The sequence below is a fragment of the Hippoglossus stenolepis genome, chromosome 16 (assembly GCF_022539355.2).
Source record: "Hippoglossus stenolepis isolate QCI-W04-F060 chromosome 16, HSTE1.2, whole genome shotgun sequence".
Lineage (NCBI taxonomy): Eukaryota > Metazoa > Chordata > Actinopteri > Pleuronectiformes > Pleuronectidae > Hippoglossus > Hippoglossus stenolepis.
Window position 1 is genome coordinate 7,961,863 of NC_061498.1, and position 20,773 is coordinate 7,982,635.

The following is a 20,773-nucleotide window of genomic DNA, read 5'->3' on the forward strand; positions in this document are numbered from 1 at the left end:
TTTTGCTTTTTTGAAGTTGTACTTTCTTGATTCTTGTTCTGGGTTTGTACCCTCATGGTTGATGCACTTATTGTAAGTCTCTTTGGATAAAAGCATCAGCTAAAGGTAATTTATCAAGAGATCTCAAGTGGCCTCTAACAGTAACATCCAAACTTGAATGTACCAGTCAAGGTTCACAACTGAAGTGAATCAGCTGCTGTGTCAAACTAAGTAAAATCAAAGACCAGTGTAGTTGTTACTGAACCTTTTATCACTGAGGACAGCACAATGACTCATGCATAGTTTGACATAGATTTATTTTACAATTATTACACAGGAAGAGGAGAACTTAAGCGCTCTGGGCCTGAGGTGCCATCATTCGTTCTTTTTGCTTCATTAGACATTTCCTCCCACTGGCGTACGCTCCAAGATCTCCATCTGCAAAGAGGCAGGTCACAGATCAAAACCAGTTGGTAACGGACAAACCAAGTACAATGTCAGTATGATTCATGAAGGAGAGCTACTTAAACATGACAAACACTGCTTCTAGTTTTTTGTATTGCACTGCACATGTTCAAGCTCCAAACTGCACAGTACTTACAGCGTGACAGGAAGTTGTTGGTTGTCTCGTTGAACTGCTGTATTTCTTGAGCACAGTTCTGGTGGTAGCTGGGTCCTTCTCTCTGCTGGCAGGCCCTCATGCGCTCCTGGACCACCTTCACAATCTCCTGGTCCACTTTACTGAGGGGGGAGATGCAAATAACACTTTTTATTCCTGAATAATTGTAATTACAAAAACACTTTCACCCTGTTTTGTGTCATTGTAAAAGTTCTACAATTTAAAAATGAGGCTCCACAGAAACTACATGGAATGTGATGATTGAACATGCTGGTCTAACAAGCTGGTGGCAGTGTTTTCTCATTCAGCCAAAACAGCCCCCTGCTATGGTGGATGAAGGGGGCAGGTCTCCAGTCTGTTTTTTAACATTATACTTGATGACTGTCACCATTACACAGGTATTACATTGCCTTCTATATTGTACAGAAATAAACTTGACTTTGGATACCGACTGTCTCTGCCTGTAGTTTGAGAGATAACGTGGCATTTCCAGGGTTATTCTCCACTTTGCTACTTCACTTTATCCGCAATCATGGCGAAGTGTAAGTAATTCTGGGACATTGAAAATCTTAAATTTCAATTATGGGTGGTCTAAAAAAGTCTACAAATTAACTTGTTGAAACATGCAGAAACCCTGATATTTGGAATACTTGCACTAGACTAACTGCCACAAAGTAAAAGTGGAGTGTTTGGGGTAACAAAGGTTGGTGTGTGTGTGTTTATGTGTGTAGGACGTGGTACTTACTAGTCTCTCCTCCACTGCATCTCCGCCTCGTAGTAGCAGAGATAATCTCCATGCTGACACTCAGCCAGGTCGGGGACACGGCGGAACTTCTGGTGGTAGTACACGGCCTTGTTCCTAGAACGAATGCTGTCCACAGCATCTGGATGAGAGAGGAGACACAGTCCGGTGCAGGGTTAGACCAGGCTATGGCGCTCTGGAGCTATGTAGCATGGGTATCTAGCACAACAACTAGCTAAAAGGGGCAAACATGGCAGATTAACTCAGTCTATCATGTTAATTCCACAAAGCAGAGGCTTGTAATTGAGTTGATGTAATATTTTGTAGTAGTAATAATATGGTTAAATGCCTGAATACACGTGTTGTAGTGACTAAATGACCGCGGGGACCTGCTAGCCGTGTTGATGTCCTGTTAGCAGTTAGCAGCGTTAGCTTCGGTTACCTCTAAATGTGGTGACAGGCAGGTCCACGGAGTAATAGAAGAGTTTGGACAGGATCACAGCCGGGTTCGGCAGCGCTGTCTGCTTGTCCACCACCGGGGTTTTCCGGGGAGGCTCCGGGTAAGCGTCTTTGTCATAGTCTGCCGGCATTTTCGCCTTATTTCAGCCGAGACTTGAGAAATCCTCCAATTCGACCTCAGCTGCGCTCCTTCCGGGGGGGCGCATGCGCAGAAGACGCAACGGAAATGGCGACCAGCAAATGTAAAACTTTATTTTTTAACTAATTGGTCTTTATTTTTTATTTTTTTTACATGATTCTAAAATGATTACAGGGTGGACAGTTTATTTATTATGAAGAATTTATTTGAAGCCCAATAACGATGATTTAAAAATCCTGAAGGTTGAAGAGTAAAAGTTAAAGGACGAGTTGTTGTTCCGTTTAAAGGCAGCAGGGGGCGTTGTACTGCTAATAATAACCTTCAACCACTGTCAGAGAATTACAAAGATACAGAAGAAAACTACAAAGAAACAGACAAGAACTACCAGATACAGAAGAAATCTACAAAATAGAGAATAGAACTATAAAGATACAGAATAAACTACATATATACACTACCGTTCAAAAGTTTGGGGTCACCCAGACAATTTCGTGTTTTCCATGGAAACTCACACTTTCATTTATCAAAGGAGTTGCAAAATGAATAGAAAATATAGTCAAGACATTGACAAGGTTAGAAATAATGATTTTTATTTGAAATATTAATTTTGTTCTTCAAACTTTGCTTTCGTCAAAGAATGCTCCATTTGCAGCAATTCCAGCATTGCAAACCTTTGGCATTCTAGCTGTTAATTTGTTGAGGTAATCTGTAGAAATTTCACCCCACGCTTCCTGAAGCACCTCCCACAAGTTGGATTGGCTTGATGGGCACTTCTTGCATACCATACGGTCAAGCTGCTCCCACAACAGCTCAATGGGGTTGAGATCTGGTGACTGCGCTGGCCACTCCATTACAGACAGCATACCAGCTGCCTGCTTCTTCCCTAAATAGTTCTTGTATAATTTGGAGGTGTGCTTTGGGTCATTGTCCTGTTGTAGGAGGAAATTGGCTCCAATCAAGCGCTGTCCACAGGGTATGGCATGGCGTTGCAAAATGGAGTGATAGCCTTCCTTATTTAAAATCCCTTTACCTTGTACAAATCTCCCACTTTACCAGCACCAAAGCAGCCCCAGACATCACATTACCTCCACCATGCTTGACAGATGGCGTCAGGCACTCTTCCAGCATCTTTTCACCTGTTCTGCATCTCACAAATGTTCTTCTGTGTGATCCAAACACCTCAAACTTTGATTCGTCTGTCCATAACACTTTTTCCAATCTTCCTCTGTCCAATGTCTGTGTTCTTTTGCCCATATCAATCTTTTCTTTTATTGGCCAGTCTCAGATATGGCTTGTTCTTTGCCAATCTGCCTAGAAGGCCAGCATCCGGAGTCGCCTCTTCACGGTAGTCGTTGACACTGGCGTTTTGCGGGTACCATTTAAAGAAGCTGCCAGTTGAGGACCTGTGAGGCGTCTATTTCTCAAACTAGAGACTCTAATATACTTGTCTTCTTGCTGAGTTGTGCACCGGGGCCTCCCACTTCTCTTTCTACTCTGGTTAGAGCCCGTTTGTGCTGTTCTCTGAAGGGAGTAGTACACACCGTTGTAGGAAATTTTCAGTTTCTTCGCAATTTCTCACATGGAATAGCCTTCATTTCTAAGAACAAGAATAGACTGGCAAGTTTCACATGAAAGTTCTCTTTTTCTGGCCATTTTGAGAGTATAATCGAACCCACAAATGTGATGCTCCAGATACTCAACTAGCTCAAAGGAAGGCCAGTTTTATAGCTTCTCTCACCAGCAAAACAGTTTTCAGCTGTGCTAACATAATTGCACAAGGGTTTTCTAATCATCCATTAGTCTTCTAAGGTGATTAGCAAACACAATGTACCATTAGAACACTGGAGTGATAGTTGCTGGAAATGGGCCTCTATACACCTATGTAGATATTTCATTAAAAACCAGACGTTTCCACCTAGAATATTCATTTACCACATTAACAATGTATAGAGTGTATTTCTGATTAATTTAATGTTATCTTCATTGAAAAAAACAGTGCTTTTCTTTGAAAAATAAGAAAATTTCTAAGTGACCCCAAACTTTTGAACGGTTGTGTATATATACAGAAAAGAACCACAAAGATACACAAATATGCAGGAGAGAACGTCAAATATATAGAAAAGAACGTCAAAGATACAGTAAAGAAGTTTACGTATTCACTCTCTAAGTGCCATTGAAGTTAATATTATATATGATTCTGCTGTGACAAGTAAATCTACTGTATGTACCTACCCACAGCTAATGAATAAACACTCAACATAATACATGGTTGAGAAAGTCACACGGCTAAATCACAGCTATAGTCAACCTTATTAAGCAGAGCATACACTCAGATCAGTCAGTGTCCCATACATTCACACACAGCAGAGAGTAATGATAGAGCTCTTACACTCTGACGCTGTGTATCATCTGCAACAGGTTTCCAAAGACTGACCTCAGTATTGCTGCTCTATAAAGACAGAGAATAGAGGGCATTAGTTTTGAGGCAGACCAGACTGGCCCCATGAAAACGAGAACTCTCCTTTCTTGGTTGCGTGGTTCCCGTCCACTGCCCCCGTCCACTCAGACCTCAGACTTCACCCCTCTTCCCCCCCCTCCTCTCAGAACCTGGCAGAGATTGCCTCGTCTGAAAGCAAATACGGCTCCCCAACTGGGCCTATCACCAAATTAGAGCCCTAGCGCTGTGTATCATCTTATGCATGTCTCTTACGTCAGCACTGGTTCCTCTCTCTTTCTCTCTCACGACTGGACAGCGTGCGGACATGGTCAGTACTCATTGTCTTCTTGGTTCTTTTATAAACAATACATCATTGTGCAGTTTAATCTGAATTTATCTTTTACACGTTGGGCAAGTTTGTGTGATTTATGAGTTTGTTTGGCCATCTGGATTATCAAGGGGAAGACGACATGTGCAGAAAGGTTATCTGATAATGGCTGCCTGTGAGGAGACAACATGAAATCCTGTAATGGTCGAAACTTTATTTAAATTTTTTTATTCAACATCCTGTGATCTGAGTTTTCTTTACTAATAGAGCTGGATCACTGAATAACTCTTAATGTGACCTCAAAATCAAGTGCAAACACAGGTCTTGGAGAGTAAGACCACAGATCTGAAGACTGTGGGAGTCGACTGCATTATATTGTTTTAATGTCCTGCATGATAACGACCTCTGGGGACCCTGAACAAGTCTGAATATGTGAAAAAAACTAGGAAATGAGACCAAACTTAATACGACATTACTGAGTATAGAATGAGAAACATGTGTATTTTCAGTGTAATAGATGGCGAGGGGATAATCACACATCTGGACATCGTGCAAACTGCTCCTGCAGTGTGTATGTGACATGTGTGTGTTGCCCTCCGGCTTATGTTTTCTCTAGTCTCATCGCAAATTCCATGCACCACGCCACGGGCACATGGGGTTTCTGCCCCACAAGCGAAGCAAGACGCACATAGGGAGGGTGCGCACGTGGCCCAAAGATGTCCCCAGCCAACCCGTCCACCTCACGGCCTTCCTGGGATACAAGGCTGGCATGACCCACACCCTCAGGGATATTCACCGCACAGGCCTAAGTATGTAAAGCTGGAATAATTCTTGCTATATGTTTGGTAGATGATACCTTGCTTAATGGCGTTAAGCTCCTGGAGGCCATGAAATGAAGATAATAAAAATCCTGTGGTTGACTGGGTTTCACTGACGACTGACATGTCCTCCGGTGTTCCATGTTCCTCCCATAGAGCTAGCTAAGCGGGAGGAGGTGGAGGCGGTTACCATCATCGAAACTCCTCCTGTCATTGTCGTGGGGATCGTGGGATACATCCATACCATCCGTGGTTTACGTTCCTTTAAAACCATCTTTGCCGAGCACCTCAGTGACGAGTGCAAGCGCAGATTCTACAAAAACTGGTGTGTGTAGCTCTATTCATTGTTCCCCAGCATATTCCATGTACAGTCAAGCTGCTATGCTCGTACTGCTGAACTGACATTATTATTAGTTCAATTAATTCAAAGTCGTCTCATGAGAAAATGTTAAACCCATTAACAGGGTTAGTTAACAGAACTCAAGATAACAAGTTCAAGTATTAAGTTGAATGAACAGTAACAGAGACAAATGTGTCAGACTGATTTGTTTCAGTTGGAAGAGTCTCTTCTTCATTTGACACAAAGCACAGCTGTGGTTGTTGCTGCTTTTGCTGATAGGCTGTTTCTTCAGAAATGTAATTTGATGAGCTCCGTGAACTCTGCGCAGGACAGTTGCTCAACTCATCAGTTCAACTCAATATGTTTCTGTTTACAAAAAGTTACAAATCATGTTTATTAGTTGTAGAAACTGGAATTTGAAGTTGAGATCATTTGAAATTAATAAACTAGGTTATTAAGAGGATTTTATTCAACTAAAGTACTACCTGGTGTTTAACAGTGGACTGGTGTTTCCAAATGTCAGTGTTGTTTTGTGCCGTGTTTCAGGTACAAGTGCAAGAAGAAGGCCTTCACCAAGTACAGTAAGAAGTGGCAGGACGAGACAGGAAAGAAACAGCTGGATAAGGATTTCAACGCGCTGAAGAAATACTGTTCCACCATCAGGGTTATTATTCACTCCCAGGTGGGCCGGTCGTTACCAATTCCTAGAAAGCAAAATATAGCTTTTAAAAACCCCAACACTGTGTTCTCTTGTCACAAGAGTCCCCACCTCTACTCCTCTTGGAACGTTCCCTGCAAAAGGGCAGAGGCGGAGACCCGAGCCGCATGCAACAGAAAGAAAAAGCTGCCACATCCACAACCCCTTGGCTGCCAAGGGGGTCTGGAGGGTGTCGTTTCAAATAGCAGTTTAAAAATACATTTAAGAGCACAAACTGGCTGCTCATGCAGGGTTTGCCAAGGAAATACCTTTATGTTGGCAGCAATGAAAATGAAGGCCAGACAAGATCAGTCTTTCTCTGTGCAGTGGAGATTAAATCAAATATTCCTATAAATATGACAGCTGTGGTAACTACCTGATGTTATAAGACTTATAAACACAGTAAGTTCAATACAAGATATTCTCTGGCTTTTGAATCTCATAGAAAAGTATATATTTTCCAGGCTTTTTTCAGCCCTCACAGGTATTACTTCTCCATTTCCAGATGCGACTGCTGCCCCTAAAGCAGAAAAAAGCCCACGTCATTGAGGTGCAGCTAAATGGGGGGAGCATCTCAGACAAGGTGGACTGGGCGAAGGAGCATCTGGAGCAGGCTGTGCCCATCTCTTCTGTCTTCTACCAGGATGAGATGATTGACGTCATCGGCATCACCAAGGGTCACGGCTTCAAAGGTACGAAACATGCTCCTGGTCCCGCTAGTCCAAGAACTTTGAAAACCAAATGTACTCTGATTGAATTCAATAGTTATATTGTTCTTTGGGTTGACAGGTGTGACGAGCCGCTGGCACACAAAGAAGCTCCCGAGGAAGACTCACAAGGGCCTGAGGAAGGTGGCCTGTATTGGAGCCTGGCATCCTGCCCGAGTGGCCTACACTATTGCTCGTGCCGGTCAGAAGGGATATAACCACCGCACTGAGGTCAACAAGAAGGTTAGCTGCCGGTTAAGAGCTCAGTTTCACCCACGGGAAATAAGCTTTTACTAGTGAATTATCATAAGTATTTAATATGAGTATATGTAGGTATGTGTCCATGCTTGAGGCCTTGTCCTCACTTGTGTTCTCAGATCTACCGTATTGGTCAGGGTGTCCATGTTCAGGACGGAAAGGTGATCCGGAATAATGCCACCACCAACTATGACGCCAGCCAGAAGAGCATAAACCCACTGGTACTCCTGAATCTTTCTGTGTCAAATTAATAATGAAACGAATGGATTGTCAAAGCATGTTGGAATTAAAGTAATGCTTTCTATGAAGCCCAATATTGATAACGTATCAATTCAAACCACATTTCAATGTTTGCATGTTAGGAGTTGTTTTTAGTCTATATAACATATAAGGAAGTATTGCTGTATATCAGTCAAAAGACTTGTAGTTGCTTTATCAATTTAGAATGATCGATTATAAAGGGTTGTGAAGAACATTTCTCCCTGAATAGTCTTCATCTACTCTTCGTTCTCTCTTTTCACTTCTCTTTTTTTCTGTTATTTGTCCCTGTAGGGAGGTTTCCCCCACTATGGTGAAGTCAATAATGACTTCATCATGTTGAAAGGTTGCGTTGTCGGGGTGAAGAAACGCGTGCTCACCCTCAGAAAGGTACACTGTGTTTTTTGAAGGTCTAATTCTAGACATCTGTGCATTTGTCACCCTGTAAGTGGGTTTCCTCTCAGAGAAAACCTGCACAGCTCTTTGGACAGTGTGGGAGAACATCATAGATGTGTTTATAACATATGCACGTTTTTGTGTGTTCCTTCTTTTCCCAAGTCTTTACTCGTGCACACATCTCGCAAGTCCAATGAGACCATTGAGCTTAAGTTCATCGACACTGCTTCCAAATTCGGTCATGGCCGTTTCCAGACTGCACTGGAGAAGAAGGCATTCATGGTGAGTGTGAGAAGTTTGGTGCATACACTCAAATGCGAATACCAGGAAGTGTGGACTTGCATGAGTAGAGCCTCTATTTGCACAAAGGCATTGACACAATCCCTGTCGAATCATTCTGCACTGTTTTGACCTCTGACCTCTGGTTTACCTGCAGGGGCCGATGAAGAAAGACGGCCTCAAGACACTGCAGGAGCCTCTGTCTGAGGATGTTTGAGGGGAAAACAGTATAATATTGTCAAACAATAATAAAACCGACTTTCAAATACAAAGCAATTGTTCCATGTAAAGTAGATTAATGCAGCAGTTGTGTGTTTTAAGTGCATCATACATATCTATATTCAATGACCATAGATTTAATGTTTTTAACATGTTTATTGTTCACTGATAAACCAATGAGCATATGACAGTAGCACTGTTCGCAAATAACATGCACGATGGCAGCTTGGTTGACCAACCATCAACCATTTTTTAACATGTTAATGTTTAAGTTTGTTTAGTCTCAGAAACATGATCAGTGGATCAGAAAATTGATGGATGGATAGTTCAACATACATTCTTTTTAAACAGTAGCCATCAACGGCACTTCCTGTTTGTGCATCAGATTTTTCAGTCTTACATTACAAAAAGTCCCTTTTGGAAACCCAGCAGACGTTGTGCTCTCCCTGGTGATAAGCGTGTGTGGTTCAGTTCCATAGTCTTCACAGTAGGGGGCAGTGTAGCACCATTGTCACAGTCATGAGGTCAATACCTGTACCATGTTCTTTGTGCTCTCAGGAGGCATCTGTCTACAAACATGCTCAGGATAAAGGGAAAGTCGGAACCCAGCTGCAGCCTCAGTGTCCATTAGACAGTCATGACAATAGCTGCACAGTAGTTCTTTTGCATTATGAATGCATCTGCAGCCTCAGGAGGGGCACTACTCTGACATGTACTCCTGGGACTCCATTGAGGACTGTTGGGATGTGGATTGGACTGAAGAGTGGTGGGATGCAGGGGAGCTTTCTAGGCCAGATGTCATCAGGGGCAGATACAGATCGTCCATGTTGGGCATGACAAACACTTTCTGTTGAGCAGCAATGATTAGATGTCAGGAATCTGTCATACATGCTCATTTTATGCTGTCACAAAGAGCATGTACAGTAACATGTGGATTAAAAGGGTTATATGATCAGAACTCTGTGTGAACAGACAAACAGATTCATGGACGGACTCACCTGGAACTCACACTGCAGTTTTTTCTCGATCCACTCGGTGACATGGGTCAAGGTGACCTCCCTCTCCCCGAGCATGGGACGCACATGAAGGTCTAACCTGGGAGGCCCCTGGAAACTGTACCTGAGACAGAACATTTGTGACGAAACATGTAAATAAAATGCATCACAAATGTGCAGCGTGTACTCAGTGTGTGTGTGAAGTGGCAGTACCATATCCTGTCAGTAGGAGGAGGCGGGATGTTGATGGTCAGAGTGCCAGAGAGCTCCAGGACCTCGACATTGAGCAGCAGAGGCATGTTGGACACCTCAGCGATCTTCTTTCTGATGTACTCGTTCTCCGTGGCCTTCTGGAAGTATTTGGACTTTGCAATCTTGTCCATAAATCTCAGGAATTTCCTGCCTGTGCTGCCACCAGTGTGCCTGGTAAAATAAGGTTGATAGTACGAATGTATTAGTGTCCTGCAAATCCAAAAGTAAATGCAAGTTTCTTTTCACGCATTTCTCGTTTTTTGTGAATATGAAAAATGCCTGTTAAACTTGATCCAAACACAGAAAACACAAAGTTCTCCGACAGTGAGAGCAACTTGATATTTTGGATTTGACAAACATGTTTAAATGATTAATAAAAGCAGCTGAACGTTTCTTTCCGGTCTAAAATCTATACATCGTGTACTTGTTTAGTTTTGTGAATAAATCTTGCTTGTCCTCTTGTCTGATTCACAGTTTTGTGGAAGAAAATACCAATAAACTTTTCAATTTACCCATCGGCTGCAACCATTGTGTTCTTATCTCCCACAGACCCCTGGGGCTCAAATTGAGGGACTTCCTCTTCATCAGACGAGCCTGCGCTGGATGACTCTTCATCGCTATCAGCCAGAACGCACATCCTGGGCTTGGAGCTGTAAAACACACCAGTGGTATCTCTTAATGCAAACAAATCTTGTTCATGTTGGTCTTTGCCGCCACACACTCTCTTTCTCAGTTGAGGAACATGAACGTGAGACGGGCCTCACCCCACTTGATGCATCTCTGGAACGGCATGAGCCTCATCCTCTCCCTCTCTCCCCAGCTTACACAGGTTCATCTTCGTCTCCAGGGTCATCTGAAGGCAGCCGGTGTACATCAACTCCATTTCCAGCCACAGGCCTGGGAGATACAGGGAGGGAGTTCATCACAGAGAAGGGAGCATGTAACAGGTAGCAGGTAATGCTTTGGATTGCTTAAGGAGCTTTGTTCTAACCCTCAGAGTTTGGTTCAGAGACAACATCTTTATCTGCGTTGTTACATAGTGAACATTAGACAAACAGAGTATAGCCCTGGCCTGTTATTATTGTTGGTTGAGCTTAGTCGTGGGCTAAGAGGATTGCTAATCGCTTCAGCAGCAGACAATAGAAAGCTTTTAGGGCAGGGACCACAAACTCTGTAATGAAATAAATGAGATCAAGGCCTGAGCTGACGTCAGGGATGTGACTGACAAAAAGATCCGGGGAGAGACTGTCAGGTAAACCTTCTATAAGTAACCAGAATTACTGCAGTTTCAGTCTACAAAAATCTGACCTTTAACCACTGAAATATAACCAATACATGTTTGAGTCCAAGTGACAACTGGTCACAATTTGAAGAAATTTCCAAAAGACAGAATTTAGATATATCATGTTCAAGAGGCCAGAAACAGGTAATTCCTTGAAAACAAAATGCCTCTGGCCGATCGCTGTCGCCATCACGAAGGCATAGGAAGAAAGCAAATCAGCAAAGAGCAAAGGCGAGTGTAGTTAAATATACACAAAATCATAACACACATACACACAGTGTACCTCTGTGGTCCAGTTTAGGTTTGGATGTGCTGAGGACTTGAGGTAAGCAGGTGCCCATGTCAAGATCTGCCAGAGTCAGCTCATTCATGAAGTACGGCAACTATAACGAGACAAATAGTCTATTTCATTGTCATTTATTTATTTATAAGGACAACAGAGAAAGAGAGAGAGAGAGAAGAAAGGATGATGTATGTCAGAGAGGAGACCAGGAAATGAGTAATGGGATGCTCTGGTGCCATCAGTGCTCCTCCATTCCAGAGGGAGTGCATTATCAGCAGACTCTCAAAAACACTCTCACACTCACACACACACGTACACACACACACTCATAAAAACACACACACACACACAGCACTGATTTAGCTAATGACACGTCTATTGACCTTGTGTACAAACCAGCACTGATGTTGGAGCGACACAGTTTGCCGAGCTCTGGCCTCCAGTGGACTCACTGTTGCCACGTCATTAGTCATCATGACACTGATGATGGTTTTGTGAATATGGAGATGAATCAAGGATTTTGTCAAACGAGGACTTCATTTGGCGACTAACCTTGAAACAAATGAGTGAACTCATCCCCCCCCCTCACCTTGATCTTGCTGAGTTTCTTCTGGATCTTGTGCACCACCTGATCGGTCCAGTACTTCTCGCGGAGAAAGTCCCAGAAAATCCTTCCCACTAGGGAATTCACCCAGGTGGGCTGGCCCTCTGCGGAGCATCCTCCTCCCCCTGCACCTGCACTGCACTCAGCTCCAGCTTGACCTTCAGAGTCCTGCTCTTCATTGTGAATCTGCAGAGAAATGAGACATTGGGAGGTTAATACATTTGCACAGGCATTTTTACAGCTTGTATGACCTGATAAAACCAAAAGGCAGGACATATTTTTTCAATTTCTATGATCCATATACAACCAAACCTAATTTTCATAGACTTTGAAGCTGATTCTGCATCTACCTCCTCTGAACATTAAGATGGAGTCGGTGCCAATTCCAAAACAGTCCAGGATTTGCAGGTATGCTGCAGATGCACCACACTCACTTTCAATAAGCACCTTCCAGCCAGGTGATAGCTGATATTTCTGCACATTGATATTTGGCTGAGCCAGCATTCAGGAAAAGGCTGATATGAGCGCAGAGCAGCAGAACAGAAGCTGATATCGACCTTTTTTTTTATCAGAGGGAGTCATGTGGAGTATTAACGCCACATCCAGGGGATAAATAGAGCAGAAGAAAGGACGTCTGCTCATAATTGATTCTCTCACTGGAAACTGATAAACCGAGGAGGAGAGCTAAAAGTATACATCACTTTACAAATGCCACGGCGATGACGCTAGACCCATTATTGGATCTAAAAGTGAAATAAAAGTGTTGTTCATTGACCTTCTTGAGGGTCGTGGGGCTTCCCGTCTCACTGCGGCAGGGGCTTGGGGTGGGATTGCAACTCTCTGAGTCAATCAGCTGTGTTATGTAGGTGCCGTAGTCCAACAGCGTTCTTGTTTTCATGGCTCCTGGCAAATCCTGCAGCTCCTCCACGCTGTCTTTAGCTGCATCTCCACCGGATGGTGTTTCTAGGGGACAGGTTGAACATGGATATGAAGTGAGTGGAGGAGCTGAAGGAGCTGATCTCTATATTATCACCATAACACTGTCTTACCTGTGTTCTCCTCACCGCCCGCACTGTTCTTGGCAGCAGCCCTGGAGGCAGACGAGAAATGCTGGAACCACTCCTCCTTCTCTCTTCCAGTGCGGCCAAACAGGTAGAGGGTGACAGGAAGCTGGGGGTCCAGTGCAGTGGGTCTCTCTGCCCTTTCCTCCTCCTCCTGCCCTTCAACCACACTCTCCTCCCCCACCTCCCCCTCAGCCAGGGTGATGCAGATGGGATACTTTCTGTTCCACACCCTCTTGCGAGCCAGGCCAGGAGGCAACAAGGACACCTGTGATAAAAAATGAAAAGAAATATATACTTTAAGAGATGCTCGCAGGCAGAAATTGTGTTGACAGTTCACTATTCCCAAAGCACCTCCCTGACTAATTAGATTGATTGTGTGTTGGATTTATTCTGTGACCCCACTGGATGCTTGCGGGGTTAAGTTTATTCAGAGCATCATCACTTCAGTTGTAATCACTCTGGTCTTTCACCTCCGTGTTGGATGACAAGTTGGGTGAGGAGAGATGAGAGTGACGAGGTCAGGCCACAGTTCAGCTTGCCCCTCTCTCTCTCTCTCTCTCTTACTTCTATCCGAGGGGCATGACTGCTGTGCTGGGACACCACATTTTTTGCATACACACTGACCTTACTGTTAGCCAGCTGATATGTGCGCGAACGCAAAAACGCGGCCTCGCACGGCGTCTCCTCGAACGTTGCCCACCGAGGTATGTTGGCACGCGGGTGCCTCAGCTGCAGCCGGCTGCCCTCCAGTGTGACGTGGACAGAGTGTGTGATGGAGGGGTGGAAGGTCTCTGGGTCATAGCTGTACGTCTCATTCATCCAGCCCTGGGAGGAAATGATGAAAGCGGCCGCACAGTGAGTAACAAATCACTTCACATTATCCTTTCAGAATTTGAACAATCCTGTCTGAGAACTTAATATCACCCAGAAAAAAATGTCAACATGACAAAGACTAACTCTGGCAGATGAACGTCACTGTGAGAGATGCAAACTGTGACAATACGGCTCAGCAGGAGAGAAACATGAGCCACGGCAGAATACATCCGTCTCATTTAACACTGTGGTCGTGTTTTTGAAACGGCCTACTTCAGCCTCATGGTAGTAACTCCTCTGTTCTCACAAACTTCACCTCATTTGAACCTGCTCTCTGAATTTATTGCAGCAGATAGCAGCACTGTCAGGAAGCGCTTTGTGCCAACGCTCTCTTTAAATGCTGAGCACCATCTTTCTCTTTAGTACCATCCAGTGCTTCACATGGCGGCTGTTATTTGTTGTTTAGATCTTTCACCCTGTGAAACAAACACTGAAGTTAATTTCCCTAAAACCAAATCAGTTACATGCAAACATCAGGTTCTCTCTGTGGGAGCAGCTGCAGAGGTTTCTAAAGACAAAGACTCTGCAGCCATGTTGTTGGATCTGTCAGGTTGTGGTGCTTTGAAATAATTGCTAACCTGCTCATTATGACAACACTAACAAGCTGATTTTTAGCAGGTGTAATGCAACCATCTTACATTGTGTGTTAGCATGCTAACATTTGCATTGGCTATAGACTGTGAAAGTAGTATAGTTTAATAATATAATAATAATACATTATATTCATACCGCACAAAGACATGAAATAAGATGATCAATAAAAACACGTTGGCAATAAAACAAAGACTTAAATAAAAAAAATTAACATATTGCAGATATTTGGAAATAAACCAAACCAAATGACAAATTTAAAATTTGACCTGATGATGTTGCAAGAGAAAAAGTGAGAGGACGTCATTAATACGACAATTCAGCATGAATATCTGGACCTAATATCATGGCAAACCATCCGATAGCTGCAGAAATATTTTACAAACACTACAGGTTCAAGCTCAAGTCAGTCGTTAGCATTCATCATCATGGCTTCAAAACTTAACGTGAGAGCTAACATGTCCATGTGGAGATCATGTGATGAAGATAGATAACAACACGACTCCCCAAAAGTGAAGCCAAAGCATCTGGGACGCCACCAGGTGGCTGTACAGGTGGTAAACCCTGACTCCTCTATGTTAGTGGATGGGACATGGAACAAACTAAAAAGGACATGGGTTCTGTCATGTATGTAGTTCTTATCACACTGATGTATATTCCAGTGTTAGTTTTTCTGGTAAGCTTGGATTGAGTTAATTATTTGATGCTATAAAAACATTGTGAAACGTCATGATTACTACTCAGACTCCAAATGTGCAAGATGGCAGCGTCCATATCCAAGATATTTTGGCTTCATGTCTGGATAGTGGGAGGAAGTGGAGACATGTTGTCTTTCTTTATGTACAGCCTATGGTGGATTGTGATTTCAATTCAATTATTGTATTTAAGCTAATAAAATAAATTGATCCAATCAAAGATGACAGCTGCAACCATCACTGGGTTGAAAAGCTTTGTTTAAATCACGTTTGTTTTCAGAAGTTACTATATTTTACTAATTTATTACCTCAAGGATTTCCGTATCTGTGAGCTTTCCATCCAGTGGATCCATGTTGGGGTTGAACCGAGGGCTTTTTCTACCTCTAGCACTTGAGCGTCGCGGGGCAAAAATGAACACTACCACCAGGCCCAGCATGAAGCCACATGCGACCCCCACCGACAGGCCGGTCAGATAGGAGGGGAGGGGCAGCACGAAGAACCCATAAGCTAGAAGACCCACAGGGAGGAGCCAGTGAATAGGCAGCGATGAGCCTTGAGACTTGATGTACGCTTTGCGATGTGTCCCTCTGGATTCACTCTGGAGCTCCACCACTTGAATCATATCTCCGTAAGTGTGAATTTCTAAACGGCTGTCTCTGCTGTGGCTGTGCTGTTCTGGGGAGGCAGAGGATTTTGTTAATGAACCCTTATGGAGTCTTCTCAGAGGAGTGTCACACAAGCCTTTATGCTCACCGTCAGTCCTCCTCCGGCACTTAAAGTCTGCGTCTTCACTGCCCCCCTCTCTCCCAAAGCTTCCTTGGGAGGCTGGTGAGTCTCCAGCACTGGAAGCCCTCCCCTGCTTGGGGCTGCCAGAGCTCTCATCCCCCATGATCTTACTCAGCATGTTCAGAGGATCCTGCATGGCCTCCGAGAACTTCCTCCGCGTGTCCTCAAACTCAGCGATCAGCGAGCTGCCCCGGGGCTCAGTGGGCGACATGCTGCCCGTGGAGGGAGGTGACGCCCAGTCTTCATACTGATTCAGCACTCCTGCGTCAGGCCCAACCCCGGGGATCTTTGGCTGGGTAAGCTGCTTCCAGGGATGCAAATGGAGCTTGGAGTCAGACTTGGAGAGGTTGACCTCAGGCTCAACCCGACGCGAGATCTCTGTGCTCAGGGACTTGACCAGGCTGAGGAGAGGTTTACCTCTTACTGAGCTGCTCTCCCTCGGTTCCAGGTCCGTGGAGGACGATTTCACCAAGTTGGAGGTGAGGACCAGGCCCGCTGATGATGCAGATAAGTCAGCTAAAGAGCCTGGGAAGGAAGGAGAGTGAGTAAGGAAGGAGGCCTGGGAGCGATGGCCTTGGCTCAGGTCCAGATCGATCCCTAGACTGAGGTCAGACCGGCTCTCTCCGGCTTGGGGTTTGTCTTTGGAGAAGGCCACAGTGGGACCCTCATCGTGGGGGTCCAGGCTGAAGATGAGCTTGCTCTCTTCCATGCTGGCCATCAATTACAAACTATGGTGAGAATCTGGTGAACCAAAAGGCGTGGAATATTTCCAAAACATAGAGCATGGTGCTATCACTGGATGTGGATTTGTAAGATCCTTCTCAAGGAGCCGATCACGTTGGATGCTGGGAACACGAGAAACATGAAAACATGATCAGAATGTGGTTATTCAAACATCTTCAACAACATTTCTTTTAATGGCAGCACAACATCCAACCTCTCTGCTACTTCTTCACCTGCTGTTCTGACCGTCTTCCTATTTCCATCTTCTCTGTCCCTTTTCTAAGTTTCTGTCTCCTCTCACCTTGAGACCTTTCTTTTATAATCTCCTCCGCACTCTCTCCAGCACTTTTCACTATTCCTCTACAGGCTTTTATGTGTTTCATGCTGTGTGCGCTGTCAATTCACATACAGCACAAGTCTGAGGTAAGATTAGGGGTGACAAAGCTTTGTTTCTGTAATAATCCAGGAAGTCATTAGCACAGAGTCACAGCTAATCCCAAATTTGAAAATAGTATCATTTTTGCAGGTATTTGGACATGTATTGATGTATGTCCAAGAAATGTCATGATTGACATCTTGGCTCCATCCCCTGATCGCGACTGCGACTGGCTTCAAATGCATAAATTGGCAGCGTTTCTGGAAAGTGGAAGGAAGTGGAGACACGTCGTCCATCTTTAAATATTCTGTGATGGACCCTCACTTGGCAGTTGTACAGTCCTTATTCAGATTAGGAATATGTTACAATTCAGAGGAAGAGCTCAGTTACAATTAGCAAGGCTGGAGCTTCTCTGTGTCACGAGTAACTGCTTTCTGCAACAGACCCTAACCACTGCCCATTATTCCTTTAAAAGCTTAACAATAAAACAGTCCCTTCAGGAAATCAGGGGGGAATATGGATTCAAAACACTCCCTTCACAAGTGTCAGTGTTTGACATGTATCATGGCAGACATGCTGCACAGCCGGATTCACTAATCAACAGCTATACAGTACGATCCAGACTGAGAGTAGATTAACTCCAATCCTACACATTAAAGAGGATTTTCTGGCAGCACATTAAAACACGACAGGAAGTAAATCTTATGAATGGACAATCAGCATGTCGTCAAATTCCACATACATCTTCGGATTCACGTGTGCTAACTGTCACACACACATACACATAGAATGCAGTGACACATGCAGTCACAAGTTGGTTTTATGAGCATGACAAAGTGTCTGACTGACAACTAGAAATAACATGCTAGTGTATGAAAAACTTTGTCAAATGTGACAGTTCATCATCTGAAATCTCCATGAAAAGGAAGTAAGTTAATCTTGAGTTTGGGTTAATGAAAACATTTCTGTCCCTGCCTTAAAAAGTTTGCTCGTTTGTTTATTTTTCTCGTTCTTAGAGCAAATGCTGCAGCCAAAAAAACTAGAATAACACTCAGCAGACACATATCTCTGCCAAACCACATTTAGATTCACTAGATCTGGATTTTTTGGGGATCCGCACCAAATTGGACACACTAATAAACATCAGTCCCAAATAACATGGTTGATTTTCATTGAGATCCATGAAGTATTAACTGAGAAATCCATAAAAAAAATCAATCCAGTCCCATGAACTGGATCCGCACCTGACTTTAAAGTGTTCTTCCCGGACCCATACCATGTCCTTCCACCAAGTTTTGTGGAAATGATTACAGCAGTTTTTCACAAAATGTAACAGCATTGAGAGACAATAACTGGCCATTGTCCTGTATATTATTAATTCCAGCCCTAACCTCTGTGAATCCAATCTTCAAGGCTACTTATATTTGTCACGATGCTGCAGACGTGATTTAACCCCCCACTGACTCCCTCTGCTCTGCACACTGTTCATAAGTACACATATTCATTTTTAGCACCAACCTGCTGCACTGTTTGTCGAATGTAATTAACCAAAAGCACCGTCAGTGCTTAACCAGGTCCAAACGGCCCTGCATTACTCTAATCAATTTATACTACAGAGTCATTTTGGATCAGTTGGTGCTGACAGGGAGGAGAAAACTTTTGCTGCCCAGTGAAAAAGTCGGCAGGGATTTGGAAGCTCTCCAATCGGGCCTGTGTGTGGATTTCTGCAGAAATGATGAAAGAAATAAAAGTCAGCACCAGAGGACTGACACAGGGATTCATGGCGAAAAACTCTGGAAGCCTTTAGGCCGTTTTGTATGAGCAAATATGGTTAGACGTTATATTTAGTAATGGATCAAACATGTAGGGAGGTAGGGGATTATCTGCAGAAAAACAGAGCCGCAATCTAGTCCAATAGAAATGTATTTAATACTGATCTTTTCCACAAACGATTGGATTTTATTATTTCCAAGAAAAGGTCACATCAGAACTGTAAACGAAGACTATTTCCTTTATGGATTAGTTTGCATATTTCTCTCTCAATTTATGATTGATTATGTGTCTGCCAAAAATACGAAAAGAAAGCCAATCACAATTTCTCAGAGCCACGAGGGACTCTTGCAAGGCCTCAGTTTTTATCAACCAATCAATTAATCAACTGAACGTTTCAGCTGTAAATCATGTTTTTTTAGATATAACTACAGTTTTGTTTTGGCCCAGATTCGGCCCACATCTCACTTCTGGCCCACATACTGCATGGAAAGATGGCACTTGGGCGGTCCGCTCCCGTTTGCCAGATCTGGGCCACAAGTAGGCCAAAGCAATACCGCATGTCAGTCGAAGGTGGCCCACATTTGTTTTGTGCTATTTGAGCCATATTCACTATTTACCACATCTACCACTTTAGGCTCACATCCATTTTGTTTGGGCCACACAAAGGCCAGAAGCGACGCATCATTGCCTGAAGTGGCTCACGTCCGTATATTATATGTGCTGATGCAATCAGAGGAAAAAAGTTGAGGTCAAATTGAGAAATCTTTGATGACTGAATATGTTTGAAATTGTCTTGTAATGTTACAGGTAGATTTAAGAGTCTCTCTGTGAGTAGTGTAACTTAAAACAGATTAAAATGGAGGGGGGGAGAAATGATGTGACCTGCAGGAAATCCCATTCTTAACCCTGAGGCCAACATGAGATCAAATCCTGGCAAAATACCACCACGTCTGTCCCGCTCCATCCTCCTCTATCCTGGCTTAAATAAATAAAACAAAAAGGAGGGAATATATTTTTATCCGAGATCATGTGAAGACTGTCCGAGCCATGGCTTAGCGTGACAGGTTCTTATTTTGCTTTTCCTTTGTGTTTCCAAAACTACCGTCTGACCCTGACTGACACATTTGGCCCTGGGCCCTGGCTCTGTCTGGGTATCAATCACATGGTCAATGTTAGTGAAGCTCTGCTTTATCCCATCAGGCGAATCACCACCAACTTTCCTGGGAGGTTCCAGAGATGCAGAAATGCACCACTACACGGTCAGTCTGATCTTTCTTTCTTTCCCAACCTGCACAGTCCGTTTTACAGCCTATTTGAAAATGAAGGCAGGTTTTTTTCTGCTGCACGGATCGATGCACTTTAAAGACGAGTAAGTGAAAGAAAAGCACTCACGTGAATCTGCCATGTTTCACCGGCTGCTCCTGGGAGATCCCCGGCAGAGAGGCTGCGGGAGCTCCGGAAGAAATAAGGCATCGGTTTGTGCAGGAATCTGCTTCAGGACCCGGCTGCAGTGATCGGTGTGGATGCTGCAGTGCACACGGAGGAGATGCGCACCACGCACCGACCGTATATAGGCAACAAAAGATAACAACAAAAAAAACGCAGCCAACTTCAGTCAGATCGTCGCGAAACGAGCCAACTCTTGAAAAAGATCTGCGACCAAACGAGCAGTTTGTCCGTGAGCTGAACGCGTCAGAGGCATTGGCACCGTTTGACGTCGCTCCTCCTTCCTTCCGCTTCGGGACGCGTCAGTACCACCGCAGAATAATGTGATTATTGGAGTCCTGGCTGCAGAACGGA

At 43.9% G+C, this 20,773-nt stretch overlaps 3 protein-coding genes across 4 annotated transcripts; 1 reads left to right on the forward strand and 2 right to left on the reverse strand.

Moving 5' to 3' along the window:
* Positions 1 to 279: 279 nt before the first annotated feature.
* On the reverse strand, positions 280 to 2,021 carry ndufb10 (NADH:ubiquinone oxidoreductase subunit B10). The gene is made up of 4 exons (XM_035180802.2): positions 1,783 to 2,021; positions 1,344 to 1,482; positions 581 to 720; positions 280 to 417 (listed from the first exon to the last, which is right to left on the reverse strand). Exons 1-4 carry the CDS (start codon positions 1,928 to 1,930, stop codon positions 329 to 331), a joined length of 516 nt encoding a protein of 171 aa, XP_035036693.1. The 5' UTR covers positions 1,931 to 2,021; the 3' UTR covers positions 280 to 328.
* Positions 2,022 to 4,547: 2,526 nt separating this feature from the next.
* Positions 4,548 to 8,728, forward strand: LOC118123413 (60S ribosomal protein L3). Its single transcript, XM_035180788.2, has 10 exons — positions 4,548 to 4,703; positions 5,320 to 5,512; positions 5,678 to 5,846; positions 6,408 to 6,543; positions 7,064 to 7,250; positions 7,348 to 7,508; positions 7,643 to 7,744; positions 8,076 to 8,171; positions 8,340 to 8,459; positions 8,614 to 8,728. The coding sequence occupies exons 1-10, from the start codon at positions 4,638 to 4,640 to the stop codon at positions 8,671 to 8,673; spliced, it is 1,290 nt and encodes a 429-aa protein (XP_035036679.2). The 5' UTR covers positions 4,548 to 4,637; the 3' UTR covers positions 8,674 to 8,728.
* An 88-nt stretch (positions 8,729 to 8,816) lies between these two features.
* On the reverse strand, positions 8,817 to 20,681 carry LOC118123400 (testis-expressed protein 2). 2 transcript variants are annotated; one of them, XM_035180763.2, is made up of 13 exons: positions 20,366 to 20,681; positions 16,069 to 16,946; positions 15,623 to 15,990; positions 13,780 to 13,980; positions 13,141 to 13,420; positions 12,867 to 13,054; positions 12,077 to 12,277; positions 11,488 to 11,587; positions 10,687 to 10,819; positions 10,435 to 10,572; positions 9,884 to 10,093; positions 9,674 to 9,794; positions 8,817 to 9,522 (listed from the first exon to the last, which is right to left on the reverse strand). In XM_035180763.2, exons 2-13 carry the CDS (start codon positions 16,817 to 16,819, stop codon positions 9,376 to 9,378), a joined length of 2,838 nt encoding a protein of 945 aa, XP_035036654.2. In that variant the 5' UTR covers positions 16,820 to 16,946; positions 20,366 to 20,681; the 3' UTR covers positions 8,817 to 9,375. The 2 variants fall into 2 exon arrangements, with proteins under 2 accessions (XP_035036654.2, XP_035036653.2); XM_035180762.2 differs by having other exon boundaries at positions 15,623 to 16,946.
* Positions 20,682 to 20,773: the final 92 nt, after the last annotated feature.

Excerpts from the sequence above, each read along its gene's own strand:
- ndufb10 (XM_035180802.2), bottom strand. The coding sequence starts at position 1,930 with ATGCCGGCAGACTATGACAAAGACGCTTACCCGGAGCCTCCCCGGAAA. Across the intron at positions 721-1,343 it reads ATGCAGTGGAGGAGAGACTA|TAAAGTGGACCAGGAGATTG; the intron begins GTAAGTACCACG and ends CTCCCCCCTCAG. Across the intron at positions 418-580 it reads CAACAACTTCCTGTCACGCT|ATGGAGATCTTGGAGCGTAC; the intron begins GTAAGTACTGTG and ends GCCTCTTTGCAG.
- LOC118123413 (XM_035180788.2), top strand. The coding sequence starts at position 4,638 with ATGTCTCTTACGTCAGCACTGGTTCCTCTCTCTTTCTCTCTCACGACT. Across the intron at positions 8,172-8,339 it reads GCGTGCTCACCCTCAGAAAG|TCTTTACTCGTGCACACATC; the intron begins GTACACTGTGTT and ends TCTTTTCCCAAG. Across the intron at positions 8,460-8,613 it reads TGGAGAAGAAGGCATTCATG|GGGCCGATGAAGAAAGACGG; the intron begins GTGAGTGTGAGA and ends GTTTACCTGCAG.
- LOC118123400 (XM_035180762.2), bottom strand. The coding sequence starts at position 16,819 with ATGGCCAGCATGGAAGAGAGCAAGCTCATCTTCAGCCTGGACCCCCAC. Across the intron at positions 13,981-15,622 it reads CAGATACGGAAATCCTTGAG|GGCTGGATGAATGAGACGTA; the intron begins GTAATAAATTAG and ends ATTTCCTCCCAG. Across the intron at positions 13,421-13,779 it reads ATCAGCTGGCTAACAGTAAG|GTGTCCTTGTTGCCTCCTGG; the intron begins GTCAGTGTGTAT and ends TTTTTATCACAG.